This window comes from Microcaecilia unicolor, chromosome 3 (assembly GCF_901765095.1).
Source record: "Microcaecilia unicolor chromosome 3, aMicUni1.1, whole genome shotgun sequence".
In the NCBI taxonomy this organism is placed as follows: domain Eukaryota; kingdom Metazoa; phylum Chordata; class Amphibia; order Gymnophiona; family Siphonopidae; genus Microcaecilia; species Microcaecilia unicolor.
In genome coordinates, this window is record NC_044033.1 from 310,038,850 (window position 1) to 310,063,555 (window position 24,706).

A 24,706-nucleotide genomic window follows, 5' to 3' on the forward strand; every position below is an offset into this window, starting at 1 on the left:
GGCATAATTTGCCACATGAATGTTAGCATCTTCTAGTCTCTGTCTGGAAAATAGCTCCAGGGTGTGCAGGTGTATAAGCCATGTCCTGTGCCTTTAACTGGTTGACTGAAAGCTGCTCTCCAGATTTCCGACTTATGTTTATTTATTTGTTACATTTGTACCCCACATTTCCCCACCTATTTGCAGGCTCAATGTGGCTTAAATAATACCGTGAGGCGGTATCTACCTCCAGTGATGAAACAAATACAGAGTAATGTTATAGTCAGTGAAATAAATATGTTACAAACACAGTAGGGAATCATAGAGAAGAGGGGTTATAATGTGTTCATAATAAGTTTTTGTTAAGTTTGATCAGGTGAACCTAAGGGAAGTCTGGCTGGAAGACCTTTTTAGAAATGGTCATGTACTCCTGCAGCAGCTTTCCCTACAACTCTTTCAACGCTGCTTCCCATAGTATTGGCATTTGTAAATATCGGAAGACTCAGCTTCAATAAAATCCTAGATTTTTAAAAATTGAATGCTACTCCTCATTTCCATCCTATATATATATATATATTTTTTTACAATGTTAGATATAAAGTACATATGCACATGGATAAACTCCAAATGAGTACACTTTGAATAATTCCTACAAAACTTAAACTATACATTGGAAAAACATTATTCCACACAAATGATTGCACCTTCCTAGATACCTGAACAGTATGGTTTGGGACAAGCGTATTCACTTGGACAGAACATTCATTTCTATACTGGCTGTCCTACCCAATTTAACTAGGAGAAATTAAGGCCAGATCATATAGCTATATCTCTGTAACAAAGATTATCTAACACTTCATACAACATATTAGTAATACTCAGGGCTGAATCAAGGCATAGGCAATTGCCAAGGGCTCAAAAGTTTGAGGGGCCCTGTGAGGTGTGGTCTTCTACTGGAAGTGCTCCTCGACGAAACCACAATGATGTAACAGGCAAATTCAAGGTAGTCAAGGTTACCCTCTCAGCATTTAAGCTGTCAAGGCAACAGACTTGATATTGGGATGCAACCATAGGCGGTCGGTGGCCCAACTGTTTGGGGAGGCTAAAGGGGGCGGGGTTAGGGGTGGGGCCATGGGTGGAGCTTACATTCATAATTGTCTGACAACACACAGAAAAAAAATAAGTAAAAATAAAATAGTCACAATTAATACCTTTTATTAAATTTAGATATTAGATATGTATCATACGTCAAAGAATAAAGTGGCTGCTCAAAGCATATACTAGCCACAATCGCTCAACTGCAAAACACTATGCACAACTTTGTGCAAAAACACACTCAGAACCTTACTGTACCATAAATATTACACTGGGCAGAACCTAATACACCAATATACCACACCCATACGGAAAATGCAGACCGTCGACAATATGAAACAAAGGATCATAATATCACAATTCTCATGTACAGCCACAAAACACCCTTTTAGGGTGGATAGTGTTCACAATGAGCTCCTTTTATTAACGACCATATGTAGATCCTTCAAGAGGTAGTGTGCCATGATTTAGGCTCTACACCCTTTCTGATGTTTTGGTGCCACCTCAGTAAGGCCAACACACAATCTCTCCAATGCAAAACACTATACACAAACTTGTGCAAAAACACACTCATTAACCTTACCAAACCATAACAGCAATAATTCCAAGGACAGGACGAGCTACAACCTTATGCGTGGAAAGGCAGAACTGTAATTACACCAGGCGCTAAAACACCAGTACACAACCTAGTGAAACAAACAAAAAGAAACCAAAAAGGGCTGCAAATACTACATACTAGCAGAATACTGCATCTTGATCACACATGAAAAACACATGACACAACAGATATGAAGGCAAAATACTGAACTGGAAAGTTACCTCAAGAAGTCAGACTCAGCATGCAGCAATACTAGAAAAATTGAAACTTACATGCAAAATATCACAGATGCACATTTCCAAAAGCTGACATATTCCAATTAATAAATTCTGAATAAAAAATGTTTTCTACCTTTGCTGTCTGAGCATTTAGTTTTTCTATTAGCTTTGGTCCCAGTTTCTTCTGTTTTATGCAGTGTCTTCTTTCCATTTGATATTCTTTCTCTCACCATGCCCACCATCCTTCTGTGTCCTTATGCGTCCTGTCTACCATCTGTAGCCATGTCCCTATCCTTTCTCCAGTTTCAACATCTGCCTGAAAGTGTTCTGATCCAGCCCTTAAATTCAGCAATTTTCCCTCCATCCATATCCAGCATTTCTTCTCACTCCCCTCCCCTCCATCCATGTGCATCTCCTTCCTTTGTCTTTCCTTCCCTCCATCCTTGTCCAACATTTATCCTCTCTTCCCTGCCCTCCACTCCATCCATTTCCAGTATTTCTCCTCTCTTCCCTTCCCTCCATCCATGTGCTTCTCCTTCCTGACTTCCCTCCCCTCCATCCATCCATCCATGTCCAACAACTCTCCATTCTCCCCTGCCCTCTCCTCCATCCACCCATATCCAGCAAATTTCCTCTCTCCCATGCCCCCTCCATCCATCCATGTCCAGCAATTCTCCTTTCTTCCCTGCCCTCCCCTCCATACATCCATGTCCAGCAACTCTCCATGCTCCCCTGCCTTCTCCTCAATCCATCTCCAGCAAATTTCCTCTCTCCCCTGCCCCCTCCATCCATGTCCAGCAATTCTCCTCTCTCCCCTGTCCTCCCCTCCATCCATGTCCAGCAATTCTCCTCTCTCCCCTGCCCTCCCCTCCTGTCCAGCGATCTCTTCTCTCCCCCTCCCCTCCATCCATGTCCAGCAATTCTCCTCTCTCCCCCCTGCCCTCCCCTCCTCTCCAGTGATCTCCTCACCCCCTGCCCTCCCCTTCTCTCCATGTCCAGCGATCTGTTCTCTCCCCCTGCCCTCCCCTCCTCTCCATGTCCAGCGATCTGTTCTCTCCCCCTGCCCTGCCCTCCCATCCATGTCCAGCGATTCTCCATGCCCTCCTTCAGCTCCCCGACAGCCCTCCTCTCCGTTCCTTCCTGCCCCCCCCATGTGTTTAACCCTTTTACTCTCCGTGGCAGTGATGTCAGAGAATAAGAAGGCACTGCAGGCTCGCCTCCAGCTTCTCCTTCCCTCTTCACACAGTTTCCCACCCTCGCGGAAACAGGAAATGCATCATCGTAGAAGGCGGAACACTGTGTGAAGACGGAAGGGAGAAGCTGGAGCCGGAGGCGAGCATGTAGTGCCTTCTTCGTCACTGACGTCGTTGCCACAGAAAGTAAAAGGGTTAAAACACACACACATGCAGGCGCAGGGTGGGGGAGGAGGGAGGAATGGAGAGGAGGAGGGCTGCTGGTCGGGGAGCTGAGGGTGGGAAAGAAGGAGGAACCGCTGGAGAGCTGCCTGGCTGCAGTGCTGTGCCAGCCCTGCATTTGAGGGGGCAGCAGCCAGGGGAAGGTCACAGGCTTAGCCTCCCCAAGCCTCCTATACGGGGCGCCTATGGATGCAACAGAGTCCCCTGAGCCTGTGAGATCAGAGGCTTAGCATTCCTCAATTTTATGGTTTTTCATACAGAAAGTTCCAGAAGAGGGAACCACATGTCTCAGCCAGTAGGGTGCTATCAGAGTCACGGTTCCTGATCCCACCTAAGTATGGGAAGAATCTTTGGTATTAGAGAGATCGGAGGATGCTCATACAGAAGATCCTTTCCCTGATCTGGAAGGAATGGCATCTGAGACCAGTTTGCCAAGTACCTCTATCTTGGAGCAAAACTGGAGGAATTTACCCATTCTGAGGAGCATCAAAGAGGTCCTTCATGGGTCTGACCCACTTTTGAAAAATCATCTCAGCCACTCTTCTGATCCTGAGCAAGTCATATTGCCCAAGGTACAAAACTTAGATTGTGAGCCCACTAGGGACTGAAAAAGCACATGTATACAATAAATGTAAACCTCTTTGACTGTACCACAGAAAGGATATATATTAAATCCCCTCCCCTTTCCTTTTCTTGAGTCCAGGGACCACTCGTGTGGTTGAAGTATGTGACTCAGTTTGGCTACTAGGGCATTATATTTGCCTGGAAGGTAAGTGGCTCTGATAGTAGAGACAGCCCAGTTCTACATCATAGGAGCTTCCCAACACAGGATGCAGGATTCTGTTCCTCCCTGCTTGTCGATGTAATGAAGCACAATTGGATTAGGACTAGAATTATTTTGTTGGCCAACTGATTGATCTCTGAAAGCTTTTAGAGCATTCCAAACTGCTTTTAATTAAGGCCCCTATTTTAAAATTATTTTCACATGCAAATAGTGGCATTTACATGTAAATTGCATAGAACTGTAAATGGTGATTTCAGGAATATATTTCTTTACATGTGGAGGTCACTTGGATGTTGAAATTTTAAGGGTCATGTTGGGAGTGATTTAGGCTGGCTTGTTCAAGCCAAAAATCTACATGTGTATCCCTCACCTTACATAGGAAATACATGTATATGTTAAAGTATTTCCTTGTCAGGTTTTGCATCAGCTCGGAGGTATGAACAGATTTTCAAAAAGTGCTTGTTTCACCCAGGGCTTTACACAAGGGAGTAAGAAGAATTCCCCTTAATCCCCAATTATTTCTTTCTGCCTCTAGAAAAAACATTGCAGCCTTCCTACTTAACTAGTAGCATTTAGACATGTACCCTCGGATTCTATATAGCGCAACTTAAATTGTACACGCAAATCTGGTTGTATTCTGGATTTGCATGCACAACTTAATTAGTTAACAAGCCATTCAGCCCTGATAATTGCCAATTAACAAGCAATTACTGACTAATTGACATTAATTAGAATTTACACGCATATATTCTGTAAAGTGATGTATGTAAATTCTAAGTTGCCAGCTGAAAAGTGGGTGTTGAATGGGCGGGTTGTGGGCATTTCTAAAATCTATGCACGTTGTTACAGAACACACCTGGTCCGTGCCTAATTTAGGCATTGGCATTTACACCAAGGTTTACTTGGCGTAACTGTCTGTGACTAAATTTAGGACAGTCGATTGGTGTATTCTATAAACCACACTGAACTTTAGGTGTATTCTATAAAGTATGCCTAAATTTAGGAGTACTTTATAGAATACGCTTAGGTGTATTTTTTTCGGCACTGATTTTTTAGGTGTGATATATAGAATCTAGCCCATAGGGGTAATTCTACATAGCACACCATAAGTTAAACATGAATTAGACATCTAACTGTAGGTGTGAAAATGGCAAACAACATCAGGTAAGTGCAAGGTGGGAGTGAATGGCAAGCAGGTGTGAAAGTACACTTAGGTGCTATTCTATAGCTGGAAGCCTAAGTGTTCTTCTGGGGTGTTCGCCTGGGGGGCATGGCTGTTCCCATGTCTAGGCTCCCCAAGGTATCCCCTTCACTGTACTAGAGTGAACTGCTACAGGTTTAACTATTCCATTGAGCTGACAACAATGATTTATTTTATGTATTTATTTATTGGGATTTATTAACCACCTTTATGAAGAGATTCACCCAAGGCCGTGTACAGCAGGTACAGTTTAACATAAAACTTACAATGATGACAAGAGGCATTGATGAGTACAACCAAGTGTGAAGTTGGAGGAAAGGGCATACCCTGAAGGACTGAGGCTAGCCCACAACAAGCTCAGGGATGGAGGAGTTTGCTGGTAAGGTTGCTTGTTGTCACCTTATACTGGGTACCTGGTCAAAAAAGGCCCAAACACAAAAAAGCCTCGACATAACAACAACAGACAGAAAAGCCCCCAACAAAATAGCTCCCAGCAAATCATCCCCTGACAAAAAGGCCTAGCCAAGAGACTGGATAATATAGACCTCACAGCTCTGAGGGTATTTTGACTTTCTCCTTCACATCAAACATAAGCACATAAGCACTGCCACGCTGGGAAAAGAACAAAGGTCCATCAAGCCTAGCACTTTGTCTCCGACAGCGGCCAATCCAGGCCCCAAGAATCTGGCAAAACCCCCCAAATTTAATAACAATCAATGGACTTTTCCTTCAGAAATCTGTCCAGACCCCCTTTAAACTCAAGGCCAGCTGCCATCACTATCTTCTCCGGCAATGAGTTCCAGAGTCTAACTACGCGCTGAGTAAAGAAAAACTTTCTCCGATTTGTTTTAAACCTACCACATTCTGATTTCATCTTGTGTCCCCTGGTTCTATTATTGTTAGTGTAAACAAATACTTCACATCTGTCCGCTCTATCCCGCTCATTATTTTGTAAACCTCTATCATATCACCTCTCAGCCGCCTTCTCTCCAGGCTAAAGAGACCTGGCCGTCTTAACCTCTCCTCATAGGGTAGTCGTCCCATCCCTTTTATCATTTTTGTCACCCTTCTCTGCACCTTCTACAATTCCTTTATATCTTTTTTGAGATGAGGCGACCAGAACTGAACACAATACTCCAGGTGCGGTCGCACCATGGAGCGATATAACGGCATTATAACATCCTCATGCTTGGTTTCCATCCCTTTTCTAATAATACTCAACATTCTGTTCGCCTTCTTAGCCGTCGCAGCACATTGAGCTGAAGATTTCAACGTCCTATCCACGATGACTCCCAGATCCCTTTCTCGGTCCGTAACTCCTAAAGCGGAACCTTGCATAACATAGCTGTAATTCGGGTTCCTCCTTCCCACATGCATCACTTTGCACTTGTCAAAGTTGAACTTCATCTGCCATTTGGACATCCAATCCCCCAGACAACACAACCATAAGACCTATCTACGGACTGAAAAAGTTTGACAGGTTCTCTCATCTGTATGCCCAGCTACACTGGTTGCCTGTAGAGGCCAGAATTGTTTTTCCACTCTGTTGTTTTGTCTTCAAAATCCTTCATGGCTATGCTTCCCACCCTATAAAGAATTGCCTCAAGAGACTTTTCTCAAGCCGCCAAATTCTGGAATGCCCTATCGACCCCAATGCTCAACATCAACTGTTACACCCAATTCCATAAAGCCTTAAAATCTGTTCTATTTAAGAAACACATCCTAACAAACTCCTCGTAAACCTGCTTCCCAGATATAACATTTTAAATACATCTAATGTCAACCTGAAGTTCCTTTCTCTGCATCTGTGCATTAGACTGACTTATTTGCCTGTTAATCCACTCCGTAATCTACTATGAAATCTGCCTTCCCAATGTAATCTTGTTGATCTCTCAATCTGGAATTTGCTCCAAACCTCTTGAGGTGTGAGCAGAATATAAGCATCTGGTAAAGTAAAGTAAAGTAAATTTCCATGGTGCTCAATACAGGTCCCAAGGACAGACTTGTTTGACTCCTGATGCAGACACTGTTGTGGAATGTCAGCCATGTCAAGTCCTTCAAGTCCCTTTATCATACTCTGCTTTGGCTGCTACTAATAAAGTGACTTTGTGTGAACATCCTGAGTGTCACTCGCTCACTGGGCCTGACTTACTTCTTTGACAGTTTAAACGTTACCCACTATATGGGCAATTCTATAAAGTGAGCCAAAAGCTAGATACCAAAATGCTTAGCACCAAGCTCAAACTCTCTAACGGGATCTGGTCATCCAGATTCTATTACACCATGGGTTCTCAACCCAGTCCTCAGGACACACCAAGCCAGTCTGGTTTTCAAGATATCTGCAATAAATATGCACAATCCCTATATAAAGTAACTACCTTTTATTTACTTTGAATTTTTTATTCTTATCTAACTTTACATATATAAAATCCACTTCTAAATTATACCAGGTCCTTCTAGTTCTCATGCATTCCATCCATCCACTCTAAATCACTTCTTTCATACTGCTAGTTCAAACTCTCTTCTCCTTACTACTGCTTATTCACATCCACTTTTCCGTAGGAGACAGTATGATGCATTTACATCAATATACCAGCATACACAACTATTCTCATCACAACTTGTGTGACTCTCGATGTTGCTGATAAATATACTGTGTATTGAGTCCAATTCTTAACTTCAGTTTGTTCCTTGCTGAAGAGCTACTTATGCACTCAAACGTGATGCGCTTCAATCAAAGTTATTGCATAAACATTCCTGAAAAGATGTTATGCCTGTTCTTCTTTTATTCCATACTAGATATGCTCCTCCAGTCACTTTATCAAACTTCTCCTTCGGTACCTCAGTGATGAGTCTCCATTATCACTTGCAAATCACCAACTTAACTTGCATTGTTGAAAACTTTGTTTTCTTTTGAACAGCACCACAATCGTCAAACCCTACGTAATCGATGCGTTTCACTTTGCCGCATCTTCAGGGGTTTAACTACAAATAAACAAACACAAAAACCATGGAAGAACCCTGTTTCTGTACTATCTTAAACCTTTCTATCTTTTTTTGCCCTAATCATACACAATTTTGTACCTTATCAAAACGAGACAGGCTGTTTCTGCAGGACAGAACTCCTACAGGTGCAGGAACAATGGCGTACTCCTTAAATCTGGTAGCATGATTACCTCAGCTGGAACGGACACTGAACTCATATTCCCATCCACTCAACCTCTTTGTTAAGCCCTGTAGGGGTCACTGTTCGCCATTCATATATCAAACGCTGTTCCCTGAGCATCATTTTCTGCAAGATGTTGCCTCCGTTGGTTACCTCAAACTGGACTAAGACCAAAAGTCTAAGATCAGTTATTTCATGATTATGAGCAATCCAGCGTTCTACCAACGGAGTATCAGTTTTAGATAAACGAATGTTGCTCAGATGTTGAGCAAGACGGTGCTTTACTTTTTTGACCATCTGCCCTATATACCACAATCCACACGGGCATATAATGGCATATACTACCATATTAGAATTACAATCAGTTTTATACTTCAGAAAAAACTTATTTGTCTTTGGTATATAAACCCATTTAGTTACCCATGCATATTGATAGTATACACAACCCATGCATCTAGTGTCACTTCCCTCCAAGATTTGATTACTGTTTCTTCCTATCAATATTGACTGGAGGAGCATATCTAGTATGGAATAAAAGAAGAACAGGCATAACATCTTTTCATGAATGTTTATGCAATAATTTTGATTGAAGCGCATCATGTTTGAGTGCATAAGTAGCTCTTCAGCACGGAACGAACTGAAGTTAAGAATTGGACTCAATACACAGTATATTTATTAGCAACATCGAGGGTCACACAATTTGTGATGAGAATAGTTGTTATATACTGGTATATTGATGTAAATGCATCATACTGTCTCCTATGGAAAAGTGGATTTGAATAAGCAGTAGTAAGGAGAAGAGAGTTTGAACTAGCAGTATGAAAGAAGTGATATAGAGTGGATGGATGGAATGCATGAGAACTAGAAGGACCTGGTATAATTTAGAAGTGGATTTTATATGTGTAAAGTTTGATAAGAATAAAAAATTCAAAGCAAATAAAAAGAAGTTACTTTAGATAGGAATTATTCAGATTTGTAACTAGAGTAAAACTAAGGGATCTCATTACAAGGATCAATAAATATGCATGAGATAAATTTATTTATTTAATACATTTATAACCCACATTTTCCCACTTAGTTGCAGGCTCAATGTGGCTTACACAATACCAGAAAGGCAGGCTCCGGTTCGATAAAATACAAATACACAATATATTAATCAACATTGAAGAAACATAAGCATAGATCAAGAAAGAAATAAAGAGGGGGTGGTGATAGAAGTACAGTACGGTCCATAGTTTTTCTGTGTCGCAGGATGTAGAAAGTTAATTTGTGTCAGGGGGATAAGCCTTCTTAAACAAGTTGGTTTTCAGTACTTTCCTGAAGTTGAGATGGTTATGAATAGATCTCAAGGTTTTGGGCAGAGCGTTCCACAGTTGTCTATTTATGTAAGAGAAGCTGGATGCATAAATTGATTTGTATCTAAGACCATTGCAGTCTGGATAATGCAAATTTAAGTAAGTTCAGGATAGGCTGGTACTGTTTCTGGGTGATAGATTTATGAGGTTTAACATATATCCAGGAACTTCACCATAAAGACAGCAAACCTTGAAGGCAATATGTTCCTTGGTGGGAAGCCAGTGCAGTTTTTCACGAAGGGGTTTGGCACTTTCAAATTTTGATTTTCCAAATACCAGTCTAGCTGCTGTATTCTGTGCGGTCTGAATTTTCTTAGTTAGTTGTTCTTTACAACCTGCATAAATTCCGTTGCAGTAATCTAAATGGCTTAATACCATTGATTGTATTATGTTGCGAAATACATCTTGTGGAAAGAAAGGTTTTATATGTTTAAGTTTCCACATTGAGTGGAACATTTTCTTTGTAGTGGAATTTACTTGGCTTTCAAGAGTCAGATTACAAGTAGTTTTAGGCTATCCGAGATAGGGAGGGAGTGGTTTGGGATGTTTAAGGTTGTAGGATTATACTTATTATGTTGAGATGAAAGGATAAGACAATGAGTCTTTTCAGTATTTAGTTTCATTGTATGCAAATCTCTCACATGCATATTCATTCTTTGAATCCTGAAAACCTGGCTGGTTTGGGGTGTCCCAAGAACTGGGTTGAGAACCCCTGTATTATACAATACTAGCAAAATTTAGCACATTTAGTTGTGCCCAGTGACACTATCAGTCTTATTTTTTAAAGAGAAGGGCGCCCATCTTTTGACACAAATCGGGAGATGGGCGTCCTTCTCTCAGGGTCACCCAAATCGGCATAATCGAAAGCTGATTTTAGGCATCCCCAACTGCTTCCTGTCATGGGGACAACCAAAGTTCCCGGGGGCGTGTTGGAGGCATAGCAAAGGCGGGACTGGGGCGTGCCTAACAGATGGGCGTCCTCGAGTGATAATGGAAAAAAGAAGGGTGTCCCTGAAGAGCACTGGCTGACTTGGTCCATTTTTTTCTTACGACCAAGCCTCAAAAAGGTGAGCGAACTGACCAGATGACCACCGGAGGGAATCGGGGATGACCTCCCCTGACTCCCCCAGTGGTGACTAATCCCCTCCCACCCTGGAAAAAAACAACTTTAAAAACTTTAGCAGTTTGCAGGTCCCTGGGAAGGGAGGTATGTGTGTGTCAGCGGAGGCATAGCTAAGGTGTGGATGTCCTTCTTTCAAACATTTTGGACGTCCTGAACTGCCCCCCCACCCACAGGGGTGGCCAAATTTCAAGGGAGTGGAGTGGAGGAGTGGCCTAGTGGTTAGAGCACTGGTCTTGCAATCCAGAGGTGGCCGGTTCAAATCCCACTGCTGCTAAATAAAGGGGGTTTCAGAGGCATAGCTGGCATGGATGTCCTTCTCACAGAAATATCCACATTTTGGACATCCGCAACTTCCGTTGCAGGGACGGAGGCATAGCGAAGGTCATCCTTCACCCATACTCTACAAAAAAAAAAAAAGACGTCCCTGACGAGCACTTGGACGTTTTCATCTGGACTTGTATTTTTCTAAGGTTGTAGACGGCTATTATACACGCAGCTTGTCTGCATGTATGAAGCCGTCTTTGGCATGCGCAGAGCAGTTACACTTTCATCACCTCCTGCTTAGATTACTGCAGCCTGCTCCTCACGGATCTCCCACAGACCCATCTTTCACCCCTTCAATCTATTCAAAAATTTGCTGCATGACTTATCTTCTAGCAGTTTTGTTAATACATAACACCTCTTCTGAAGTCACTTCATTGGCTTTCTAACAATTTCTATATACAGTTGAAATGCAGCTCCTTGAGAACCTGGGTAAATCAAAATTGTGAGCCCACTAGGGACAGAGAAAGTACATGCTATAATATATGTAAACCACTTTGGCTGTGCCACAGAAAGAAAGGTGATATATCAAGTCCATGACCCTTACCCTTCATAAACTTTTCATATTTTGTTGTATAAAAAAACAATACAAAATACATTCAAGTAGCCATATGCTTCACTGAGTTACACAACATACTCTATATTTTCAGCCTGAAAGAACAATTATAGCAATGTTCAGGAAGTAATTAAGAAGAAGAAACCCAAGCCTTGATGATAGAAGTTTCCACACCCCTTGACTCAATAGTTGATAGAAGCCCCTTGAGCAGCAATAACAGTCATGAGTCATTTAAGATCAGTCTGTGTCTACTTTGGAGATTGGCAGGAGATTGCAGTCTTCAAGTCTTGCTACAGATTTCCTATTGGATTCAGGTCTGGGTATTGCATGGGCCATTCAAGGACATGAAATTCCTTCTTACTGAGCCAACGCATTGTTGCTTTTCCTTTGTTCTTCGGATTACTATCTTGGTAAAAGGTACTCTATGTCCCAGTCCCACGGCAGACTGAAACAGGCTCTCGTCCAGAATGTGCTCGTACTTTACACCATCCATGTTTCCCTTTATCTTTACAAGGCCTCCTGTCCCCACTGCTGCAAAGCATCCCTACAACATAATCCTAGCACCAACATGGCTTTATTATAGGGATGCAGAGTTTATTTTACATAGGTATAGATACAAACACACAATAAAGGGTAATTCAGCACAGATCGCTTAAAGTTAGAGGGAATGCTGTGTGCTGTGTGAATTCTATATCAGCAATTATGTGTACAATTGCTCTTACAGAATACTTTTATAGGTCAGTATTTACACACTGCAAAAATTAGGCGCGGCTGCTTACACCACGCCAATGGTTGATGCAACTAAATGTTGCAGCTGTGTGTAACTGTCAGTATTCTATAACCTTAGGGCATAAGTGCTGGACACACCCCTAAACCACCAATGCCCCTCCCACTCCCCCTTGCTGTTGCTTGTAACTATCAGTATTCTATAACATTAGAACATAAGTGCTGGACACACCCCTAAACTGCCTATGCCCCTTCCACATCCACACTCCCTTGTATTGCATGTATTTGTCAGTATTTTATGTTCTAAGTGCCCCATCTCAGCCAGAGACCTTTTCAAGTAATCTAATTTTCATTGTGACTTTCCTCAGCGGTTTCTTAAACTCATAACTACTGACTCTGGAGAGACAGCTTGATCGTGAAAGTATTTTGGTGTTGCCAACCTGTTTCATCTTCATAGTGACAGATTTGACGATGCCCCTAAGTGGTATTTAAACACACTGAAATTTTCTTATAGCTTCTCCTCAATCTGTACCTTTGAATAATTTTGTCCTAGAATAATTTAGACCCTTGCTTCAAATTTATTTCACTCAACAGAAACAGCTTGATTCTTCATCCAGAAGTATTCAAATCAACTCAGTTACTGTGACTGGATACAGGAAGACTCTATTTAACACCTTGTTAAGGCAATTTTTGGAAATGGATGTAATTCAGGCTTGCTGTGACAAACAGTGGAAATACTTATACAAAGAAGACTTTTTGGTTTGTTATTCTTAATTACTTTTTGAATGTTTTTGTTTAATTGTTATTTTACATCTGAAGAGAAAAGAATGTTGTGTAGATCAGTGAAAAATTCCTACTTCAATGCATTTTAAAATTTTATTTCTTAGGCAACAGAATGAAAAATGTATGAAGGTGCTTTTGCAGTGGATTGTACTAGTCTCTACAAATATATAGTAATACAAACAGGCACAGCAAGATGAACTGCTGACTCTCCACACTGGGAAGCTGTCCAATTTGGAGTGTGAGGTGGAATCTCTATCCCCTATTCAAGATAAATAGTTATGTTTATAAAACTTGAGTTTCTTGAAAGTCAGGCCAGGGAACTCAATTAGAGATTCCTGAATTTTTCATGTTCCTTGGAAAGAGATGCATTTAAGACATATCTAGCACAGTCTCTTGCTGTCCCCCAAATCAACGATATATGCTACTATCTTCCTAGGAGAAAAAAAAAAGGGCTGAAACAGATGGACAGCAAGTTTGGGCTTCCATAAATGCCTGTGGACAGCTTAGACCAGTGATTCCCAAACCTGGTCCTGAAGGCACCCCAGCCAGTCAGGTTTTCAGGATATTCACAATTAATATTCATGAGAGAGATTTGCAAACCACTGCAGGACCAGGTTTGGGAACCACTGGCTTAGACCTTACTGGTCTACTGGAAAGATCTACCAGGAGAAGATAAAACTCCAACATTACTAGTGGCTTTTGTATTCAATTTTATGATTATATGTCTTCATTGGCAAAACTATGGATTTTCTAGGACTACATAAGAATGACATTAGAAAAGCAATGTTATTGTTTAACATCAAAGACAGAGCTGTATTGGACTGAAAGGGTAAAGGGTCATGGATCTGATATAACGTCTCTCTGTGGGTACAACCAAAGCGGTTGTAGAAGAAAAAGTGGGATGTTTGACCATGGAAACCAAAGACTGGAGAAATGGATTCTTCAAGAAACAAACGTTTATTAAATTAAAAGACTCGACACAAACACTGTGTTTCAGCCACTAGGCCTGCATCAGGAGTCTACAAAAAAAGGCCACATATAAATATATTTACGGTTTGAAAAACAATGACAACAATATATATAAAATGACAAAGAGGATAAAAAAGAACAGGGATATTAAGACATTAAAAATGTATTTAAACATAACCTAAAATAAAGGCAAATATTTTAAAAGATACATATAAGGTATGTATAAAATATATATATATGTGTATTGGGAATCGTTTCTGCCCTCCTCGTCCCCCCCCCCCCCCCTTCTTCCTCTTTCTTTTTACTTTTTTTCTTTTTTCTTCTCTCCTTTTTTCTTTTTTACATTTCAATTTTATTTTTTATCACTATTATTCTTTTGATTATTATTATTTTTGATTATTTTTTCAATATTTTTCACAATCATTAGTCAGTATCACATGATACGACTATTATTAACTACATACCATTCAGTCAGTACATTCTTTATAAAGAACATTTTATGTTGTTATTAAGACAGTTGCCTCTTCATATTCCCATTCTCTATATATGGATCCCACATTTTCCCACCTATTTGCAAGGACCAGATGATTTGCATAAAGCACTTCTTATTATTATACACTTTTTTTCTCATTTTTAATATAATCGTATCATGATAATATGCACATGTATATGTATATATAATTGTTTCTTATATATTCTAATTATGTTTTTGGAAGAATATACATCTTTTATTCGTGTACATAAGTATTGCCATGAGAGATATTTATGGATATATTCTTGGTCAGTCCCTATACACATATACTTTTCTATACATATTTCATATGCATCTTTTAAAATACTTGTCTTTACTTTATGTTATATACAAGGCACAATTTTGTCATTATGGTTTTTTATCATTCGTTTTGTTTGGATCAGATGATCTGCATTAAGCACATAATCTTACTATACTTCTTCTTCTTATTATTATTATCATATAATTTTTATTCTTTTTTATCTTCATTCTTTAATATAATTGTATCATAATATTATGCACATTTATATGTATACATAATTGTCTCATATATTCTAATTATACTTTTGAAAGTATATACATCTTTTATTCATGCACACAAATATTGTCATGAGAAATATTTATGTATATATTCTTTGCCATTCCCAGTACACATATATATATTTTTTTACATATTTCATAAGTATCTTTTAAAATATTTGTCTTTATTTTAGGTTACGTTTAAATACATTTTTAATGTCTTAATATCCCTTCCTTGTTCTTTTTTATCCTCTTTGTCATTTTATATATATTGTTGTCATTGTTTTTCAAACCATAAATATATGTATACGTGGCCTTTTTTTGTAGACTCCTGAGGCAGGCCTAGCAGCCGAAACACAGCGTTTGTGTCAAGTCTTTTAATTTAATAAACGTTTGTTTCTTGAAGAATCTATCTCTCCAGTCTTTGGTTTCCGTGGTCAAACATCCCACTTTTTCTTCTACTCCGTGGCTCTCCGTGGGACGTTCGGGTTCTCCGCCTTAGGTGGATTACCCTGGACACAACCAAAGCAGTTTACATATACTATCTGCAGGTACTTTTTGTGGCCCTAGAGGGCTCATAATCTAAGTTTTGTACCTGGGGTAATAGAAGGTGAAGTGACTTGCCCAGGGTCACAAAGAGCTGCAGTGGGAATCAGGTTCTCAGCCCACTGCAATAACCATTAGGTTACTCCTCCACTTGTGCAGATATTCTCCACATACCTTTGTATATTTTTAATTATGTATCAAAACAATATGGGGGCAAGTCTCGAAATTGGTGCTGACATGTAGGCATCACAATGGGGTGTGCTTTGCACCAATTTTTAACGGCTTCTGGCTGGTATAAATTTGCATGCCTATATGTGCCACCCAACACCCACAACTGACAGCATTCTACTAGTTGTGTGCATCGTTGGCGATATGCCCATGACACACCCAGGCTCCACTCACATGTACACCCCCCACCCTCTGGCAGTAGCTTGCTAGGCAAGTGAAGTGCACTGGTTACAAAATAGTACCCAGTGTCATTTTCAATTATTGGTACCAATGACATGCATGTATGATAGACTTCTGTAACATAGGCATACTACTGGTATAGGCATACTACTGGTACCTACATATAGGCTTGGTGAGAGTCCGCCGGGGCGGAGGAACACCGACATCATATGAGGAAACAACAGCAAACACAACAAAAGTGGGAAATAGACTGGCTAACCAGAGACAAACGAGGAAACTTCAGTAGATTGTGGACAATTTATTGGTGAAGACTCAACACAATACTGTGTTTCTGCTGGTAGCCTGCATCAGGAGTCTTACATAAAATGCAACATCCTCAAATAGTCAACGACCATAGATATGAGAAAATGGAACAATGTGGTCTTTAAAAAGACCTTTAAATGAAAAATGTGTGGATTCAAAATTGAACTGATGCAGTTTCCTCGTTTGTCTCTGGTTAGCCTGGTCTATTTCCCACTTCTCTTTGTTACCTATATGTAGGCACCAGCATATAGAATTGCCTTTTAGGTGTATAATTTTTGATCCTGAGCAATTGAAAGTGTTTATTAAAGCTGAAGAGGCATGTGAGGAAATGTGTGATGCCTTCAAGGAGCTGCTGTTCCCCAATAATTTGATTGTTGGATGTTTAAGCATCCTAGTGAATGTCCTATATTTGATTAATGCTCTTTGTATTGCTCCATATATTGAAGGCTAATGTAAATTCAGAGTGACTGTTTTTTAATGGTCAAGGTAGTGGACTGAAGGTCTCATTTTTCCTCCTGTTACAGTTTTAAGTGATTCAGTATATTTTTCCCTCAGGCTAATGTTTTAAAATTTTGATTTTGTAATGAAAAAAGGATAATGAACATAGCTTACATTTTCAAATCGGAGTATAACTTTCCATGAAAATAGGTGCAGAAGTCTGTGAATACTTTGTATCTACTGCAGTTTTCAAAGGGAAAGCACACACATCTTTCTTTTAAAATTTGGTCCAATGTTAATGAGGAAAAAAGATCCAGAGTCTCTGAAGCAAAGCAGCCAAGTTGAAGCTGTCTACCTCAGAATAAACCAGCTATGCAACAGTGTGCGCTCCCCAGCAGTACTCCAAGGGCCCAATATGACCCTCAGGGAAAAATATATCACTGGAGTTTGATGTGTGATCCTCAACACATACTACTGCTACTACTTATCATTTCTAAAGCGCTACTAGACGTACGCAGCGCTGTACACTTGAACATGAATGGTACACATTTGCCTAGGGGTATGAATGTCAGAGGAAGGGGGTTATACCAGCAAAGTCCTGATAGCCATATTCTACTGAGCTTCCCTTTTTTCTTCTGCTGTGGGACAGGAATCAGCTATGTGCAGATTTAGAAGCTGGAGGCAAGTGCACTGGGAGCATTTTTCCATCTTGTCTGTCTTCATCCCACAGTCATTTTCCTACTAACCCAAACTTGCTGCCACTGCTGGACTCTGACCCAAGGGGGACAGAGGAAGGAGGAAGCATTGAATTGCTGGGGGTTTTTTCTTTGGCTTGAGATGAGTATCATGTGGGTAGCGGACGGGGGTGGGGATGAGGAGAGACAGAGGAGGTTTAGTGAGAAATTTGGTATTCGAATCTGAGATGATGAGAGGGGAAGACAGAGAAAACCAGAGCATAACGTGAGAGGGAAGGGGTAGGGGGCAAAGATGGGACCATTTGAGGAGAGTGGCAAGAGAGGCACAGACAAGGAACCATGGGGTGGGAATCAGGGTGGAAAGAGGGGGGAGTGAAGGCAAGAGAGGAACAGAGGAGAATGTGGGGTGACGGCAAATTTGGGGATATTATAGGAGAAGGAGTGACTGGTGGCATGTAGAGAATGAGAGGAAAGGGCTGGGAAAGGAAAGCAAAGAATATAGGAGGAGAAGGAGAGAAACAAAGAGAGGAGGGAATGGGCAAGAAGAGGAACAGCTGGGAGTAGGAGGAAAGTACAAGAGGGGCAGAAGAGGCCCCTGACTGACCTGGCAGTAAATGTGGGAGGAAAATAGGGAATTTAGCTTGCCTGCTAGAAGGAGGGAAATGAGAGAGAAATTCTGGAAACCACAGGAGGAAGGGGATGGGAACTAGGGAAGGAGAGAGATGCTGGACCCCATGTGGAGCAGAGATGGAGTCTGATGCTGGACTATGGAATGATAAGGAAGGGAAGGGGAGACGCTGGAAATGGGGGAGAAGGGCCTTGAGCTACTCCCTCATTAAGGGGGGGTGCCCATCTGGAGCTTCACCTAGGGCAGTGATGGGCAACCTTTTGAGCTTGGTGTGTCAAAATTCGCCAAAAAACCGAGCATAACTTGGGTGGTGTGTCACTTCGAGAAAAAAAACATAATTTCGTGATATTTATCATGGCATAACCTGCTGTTATATTACTTATATTTATCCCAAACAATTTATCATGGGAGCCCATTCTTAAGAATCTTACCTCACTGTTATGGCGGTGGCTAAGCAAGGGGCAGGCAGGGCACAACAAGAGAAGAGTCAGAAGACAGAGACCAGACCGTCCCGCAGCAGCCTCGTGCTCTCGTCGACTCGCGATTATTATGGCAGCGGCTGAAGAGAAGGCGGCAGGCTGCAGACAGTAGAAGTAAGCTGCTGCACCTGCGTGAAGCGTGCAGGATTATCACTAGCTGATGCTGAGCAGGCAGGCGCTGGCTGGCACGCGCACGAGCACAGACGCTGCCTCTAGCCTGCCCGCGTCGCCATCGCGCGTGCATCAGAGCAGAGGAGTTAAGAAGGTGAGGTGGTCGCGTGCTCATCGGAGGATTCTGTCGGGGAGTGCGGGGCAGATTTGTCGAGAAACCTGGACAAATCAAGGAAATGCTGAAATCCGCCACGTGTCAGCGAAAATGGCACACGTGTCAGTGCTGACACGCGTGTCATAGGTTCGCCATCAGGGACCTAGGGTGTCAAATACTCTTAGGCTGGCTCTGACTTTAAGACTTTAACTTTTGAGGTGGTCAATCAAAGAAAACTGTAGTGGAAACACTATTCCTGGACTGTGCTGACCCTATCCGGAGCTGCTTCAGGCATGCCCCATTAATGGTTTTCCTCTCAGTTCCTAGCAAATGCCACTCCCACTACCAGTACAATGCTCCTAGATGTCTCTTGTTGCTTGGAAAAATGACAAACATGTATCCAAGGTCAAATGCAATGAATGTGCCTAATGTGTAAATTGTTCTGGAAGGAGTTCTGTGAAAGAGCCTTTATATCTCCATGCAAATTGCTTGAGTGGCGAGTCTGAAGAGCCACTTATCAATGATGAGCACGTTTAGCCCTAGAAAAAATGAATGCTTAAAACTAGTTTGAAGCAAACACCACAATAGAAAGCAGGTTAACAATGGTGGAAAATATATGCTTTTCAGTATGAAACCATATCCTTGTTAACACCCACAATTCACACCAACGTTGCAACAGAAAAAGGTCTTGTTTAAGTATAACAACCTTCCATGCAGCAGCACCTCCTCTGCTGACCGAGTTCTTTTATGATTTTTTTTGGATTTATAAGACCCCTTGTCTCATCTGCTGAGTTCTTATATGATTTTTTGGATTTGTTTTGTGATTTTTAGAAATGCTTTTTGTGTGTGACCTCTGACCTCATGTAGGCAGCCTAACAACCTGCCAGCTCATGTGTGCCTTTTTCAATGCTAATTATGGAGGGGGAACTCTAGCCCCGATGATCAAAGGTAAATGCGGGTGCTACAGGCTACTAGCGCCGGACTAGGACTCGCATTTACCTGCACCCCATGATCATCAGGCAAACAGCGCCCGAGCGAAGAAATAGCACAGAGTTCATTTAAATTAGATTTAAATGAGCTCTGCTTGTATTCTGCCCCTACGATTAGAGAACAGTGCTCTAATCGTAGGGGCAGAACCGCGCCTTAACCCCACGCCATTTCAGAGCTGGCGTTAGGGTTAATGCTGTATTCCCACCCCACCCCCAAACCTGCATCAGAATCAGACAGTCCGGGCCGTCACTGTCAGCCTGGGCTGCTACCATATCCTGGGGGTCCATTGGAACCTCGGACTCCCTTCAAAAGCAAGGCCCTGGTGGTCTAGTGCCCACCCAAGCTTCCACACACCCCTGGGACGGCGATACGGGAGACCTCCAGCTCCCCGACCCCCCCCCCCCCCCCGCCCCCAAATCAGGGCATGGGGCTGGAGGTCTGGTGGATCTCCAGCCCCTCTAACCCTGCACATCTAAAAAAAAACATACCCGGTGGCCCAAGTAGGCTGCCGACCCAAACCCCCCACCCTCCCTGATGGTCTAGTGGCCAACCTGCCCCCCATAGCACTCCCTCCTATTTCCAGCGCCACCTTCAAAATGGTGGCACCTTGCCCTGCCCAGTGCATCTTGGGATGCGCTGGTCAGGGCTTCCCTACCATATAAGGGAGTTTCTCCCTTATATGGTTGGGAATCCCCTCCCTCCCCAGTGCTCAGGCACAATTCTCCCGCACTTTCCCAGAATGATCAATGCTAGTAGTGTGCTTAAATCTGCATGTTATTAGCACAGATCATTGGGGAGTTAATTCCCCATGCTGTTCTGGCACTATATTTACGATTCAGAACAGTGTGGGAATTTATCATTGGGGCATTTGTGAGCCAAAATACTTGCTGCTGCTGCTGCCTGTGATTGTGCTTTCTTTCTTTCTGTAACAGTGGAGATACTAAAAATATTGACTGGCTCTGTATTTCATCTTTGATAATTTTTGCTGTGTTTACGCTTTTGCTACAAATTTCTGCTGTCCTGAAGAAACAGTTAACTATTAGGTGTATGTGTCCCTTTTATATGTTTTAGTATGTAATTCTTTTGATATTTATTTATGTTTTAGACCCTGTAGGATTACTATTTTGCTGTATGTTTCAATATCCTCTAAATGGACTAATAAATCAATAAGATAAAACACATACATATAATCAACGTACATTACTCCACATCTTATTAAAATAAATCATCAGTTAAAAAGCTGTTAATACACATATAAATTACATATTCCTATATTAGAAATCATAAAAACCTTTTTAAACACAAATTAATTGATGTAGTCAGTCAATGTAAGTCAATCAGTCAGACTCTGTGGGTTTGATTGATTGACTTACATCAATTAATTTGTGTTTAAAAAGATTTCTATGATTTCTAATGTAGGAATATATAATTCATATGTGTATTAACACCTTTTAAACTGATGATTTATTTTAATAAGATATGGAGTAATGTACGTTGGTTATATGTATGTATTTTATCTTATTGATTTAATTATGTTTGAGATGTTTATGATTTTGAAATATTTTTATATGTTCCGATTATTCAGTTTAAACCCCTGACGCAGACTCTAGAAAGACTAAACGTGGCCAGGTCGGGCATTTTATATTTCCGAGTGATTGGAATAAAGTTCTTCAACATCAGAAGATGCGCGTTCTGCTTTTCGTGGATTGCTTGATATTACTTGCAGACTACAGTTTTCTCTGCTTGGATTTCCTGTGCTGGCATACTGCTTAAGCACTATTCTGCACCAATGCGCATAACTTGCACAGCGCATCAGGGGAAGGAGGGCGTACCCGGGAGTAGAGCACGGGCTGAACACAGGCGGAGCTCCCAGTTACACACATAGGACTACATTCTATATATGGTACCGTAAAAATCAGCACTGAAAAAAAATATACCTAGGCGTATTCTATAAACTATGTCTAAGGTGCGGTTTACAGAATATGCCTAGTGCCCGTCCACATGACTAAATTTAGTTGGAGGTATTTACACCAAGTAAAACTTGGTATAAATGCCAGCAAATAAGTTAGACATGGAGCAGGTGTGTTCTATATCAGCATGCATAGATTTCAGAAATGCCCACAACCGCCCAGTCCATGCCCAATGCCACGTCCCCTTTCCGGTTAGCAAGTTCTGCACGTAAATTCTAATTAATGGCAATTAGTGTCAACAATTGCCTGTGAAGTGGCAATTGTGGGCGCTGATTGGCTTGTTAAGATAATTAAGTTGCATGTAACTCTGGTCGCACTATATAGAATTCGGGGGATAACTTACACAATCCTGTACGCGATACCCACCCCTGCTGAACTTAGGCCCTTACACTTCCACGGCTCTATGACTGTCTCTAAGTGCAAATACCTAAATGTTAGTTAAGTCTATATCAGGTTACACCGGTATTCTGTAAAGGAAAGTAGGGGCCTTTATTAAATACACTGTGCACCAGGGGCATAGCCAGGCCTCAAAGTGTGTGTGTGTGTGTGGGGGGGGGGGGGGGGGTCCAGAGCCCAAAGTGAGGGGGCACATGTCGGCCTGTCTCCCTGCCTCTACCTTCCCCACAATGCCATACACCGTGGCTGTATACCCTTGGGGGAATTACTCTCCAATCCCTGCCCAGGTCTCTAACTTCACATCTTCTCTCACTGCTTGACTGCTTCTACCCCCTCCATGCTGTCCCAGATCATCCCTCCAAAGCAACCATAGGAAGCTGCAGAGGCTGATCCTGAATATGGACAGGAAATTGGAAGTTCATGGTCTAAGTTAACACATACTCATAGGCGTGTGAGGTGGGGTCTGAGCATTTGGATTTGAATTTTACTTCCCTTTTCAAATTCAAACTCAAAGTCAATTACAAAAAAAAATAAAGCAAAGTGACCACATCACACAATTTTTGCAAAACCTTCACTGGCTACCAGTACAAATACTGGGCAAATTTAAAATGTCTGATCGTCAAGGCCCTTAAAGAAAATGGCCCAGAGTACTTGAAGAACAGGATCACACCTCCACACACCTCCAAGGACACTAAGGTCCTCCCAAGCAGTATTCCTAACCACAACCTCTCCAAAGAACATCAGACAATGCAGTAGCCTTCTCCGGAGTAGCCTCCACACTTTGGAATGCACTCCCTGAAAGGCTTCGCTTATCACAAGACTATCTCTACTTCAGGAAGCAGGTAAAAGCTTGGCTGTTCAACCAGGCCTTTAATGGAAGAAGTAACTAACTTGCTAGTCACATAGACATAAGGAGTGACACCGGCTGAACATACAATAACAGGACATGTTTATCCACTACTATCTTAACTAAGATAATATTCAAGCACCTTTCTGACCTCATTTGCAACTTTCTTTAAATCAATCCCTTATTTTCTAACTCCTATTACTCTATCTATATGTTCCATCTTTGTTTACACCCTATGTTGTCTATTAAAATGTTCTATTACGTGTTGTGTTGAGATTGTAATGTAGCATACTATGCCTTACTTTATATTGTTATTTTGAATATTTTTACTGATGTAATTGTCTATTGCTTATGTTTAACCTATGTTTGACTTATTTTTGCTATACACTGCCTTGAGTGAATTTTCTTCAAAAAGGTGGCCAATAAATCCTAATAAATAAAATAAATTCAGGTATAGCTGGTGGGCCTCCTCCACATAAAACTTACAATCTAAGCTTGTACCAGAAACAATGAAGTTGGGGAGTGGAAGGAAAATGACTTGCTATAGCTCTGTATCAGTGGGAGAAGCAGGATTTGAACTCTGGCTTCCTTGGTTCTCAACTCACTGCTCTAATAGGCCTGCTCCTTCACTCCAACCCAACCTTCAGGAGAAATTAAGGTCATGAACAGAGGCTCCCTGGTGGAAGGAGGAACCAGGGAAAAAGTTAATGTGGCTCTGAGGGATGGTGGGGGCAATGAATGTTAGGATCCCACAAATACATATTTGCCTAGTACCCAATCGAGTGTTACTTGTGCCCAGAAGATTGTGTCTCCAGCAGTTCAGTGCCTCCCTTAATGCACTGCCCTACACTGTCATATCCATTAAGGGCTGTGGCCCTAGCTATACAGTTCCTCTCCTTATACAGTCCTGAATACTTTACAATGTTAGCACAGTGTCAGCACTGGAAAGACAGCTCCTCCAGCAGTACAGGGCCTAGCAGTTCCAGGTGTTTGGCTGATTGCTATGTGATAATTCATTTGTGATCATTTGCCACAATTTTAAACCTACCCTTTTTCTGTAGAAATCTCGTGCACTAATCCACATTGCCATTTTCCTCTGTACTGTGCTCCTCCTCACATGGCGACAACTCATCAATAGAGGCCTGGTTAGTTATCCCTGGAGAGACAAAAGAGCTAGTGAAAAGGATGTGACAGCAGCTTTCCTTGGCTATGCACAGAGAAAAGACTTAATATTAGTAACCTTTTGATTTTACGCAGCAGGTTTCATCCAAATGAGATCCCCACAAGTTTTACAGTTTTGGACACAGTCACGAAAGTGGAGAAGAAGCACAGTTCTACTGCTGCAAATGCACAAAAAGTTCCAGAGAGGAGAAAAGGATGCTAAAAATAATTACTACGCAGAAAACATAGAGGTAAGGAAAT

General features: G+C 41.6%; 1 protein-coding gene across 1 annotated transcript in view; it reads right to left on the reverse strand.

Annotated features, from left to right (window-relative positions):
• PDE1B (phosphodiesterase 1B) overlaps positions 1–24,706 on the reverse strand; it is a 390,321-nt gene that overhangs the window by 1,164 nt on the left and 364,451 nt on the right. Inside the window, exon 14 of the mRNA XM_030198308.1 lies at positions 24,333–24,440. Coding sequence (XP_030054168.1) covers positions 24,358–24,440 — 83 coding nt within the window. The 3' untranslated portion in view covers positions 24,333–24,357. The remainder of the gene's footprint in view (positions 1–24,332; positions 24,441–24,706) is intronic.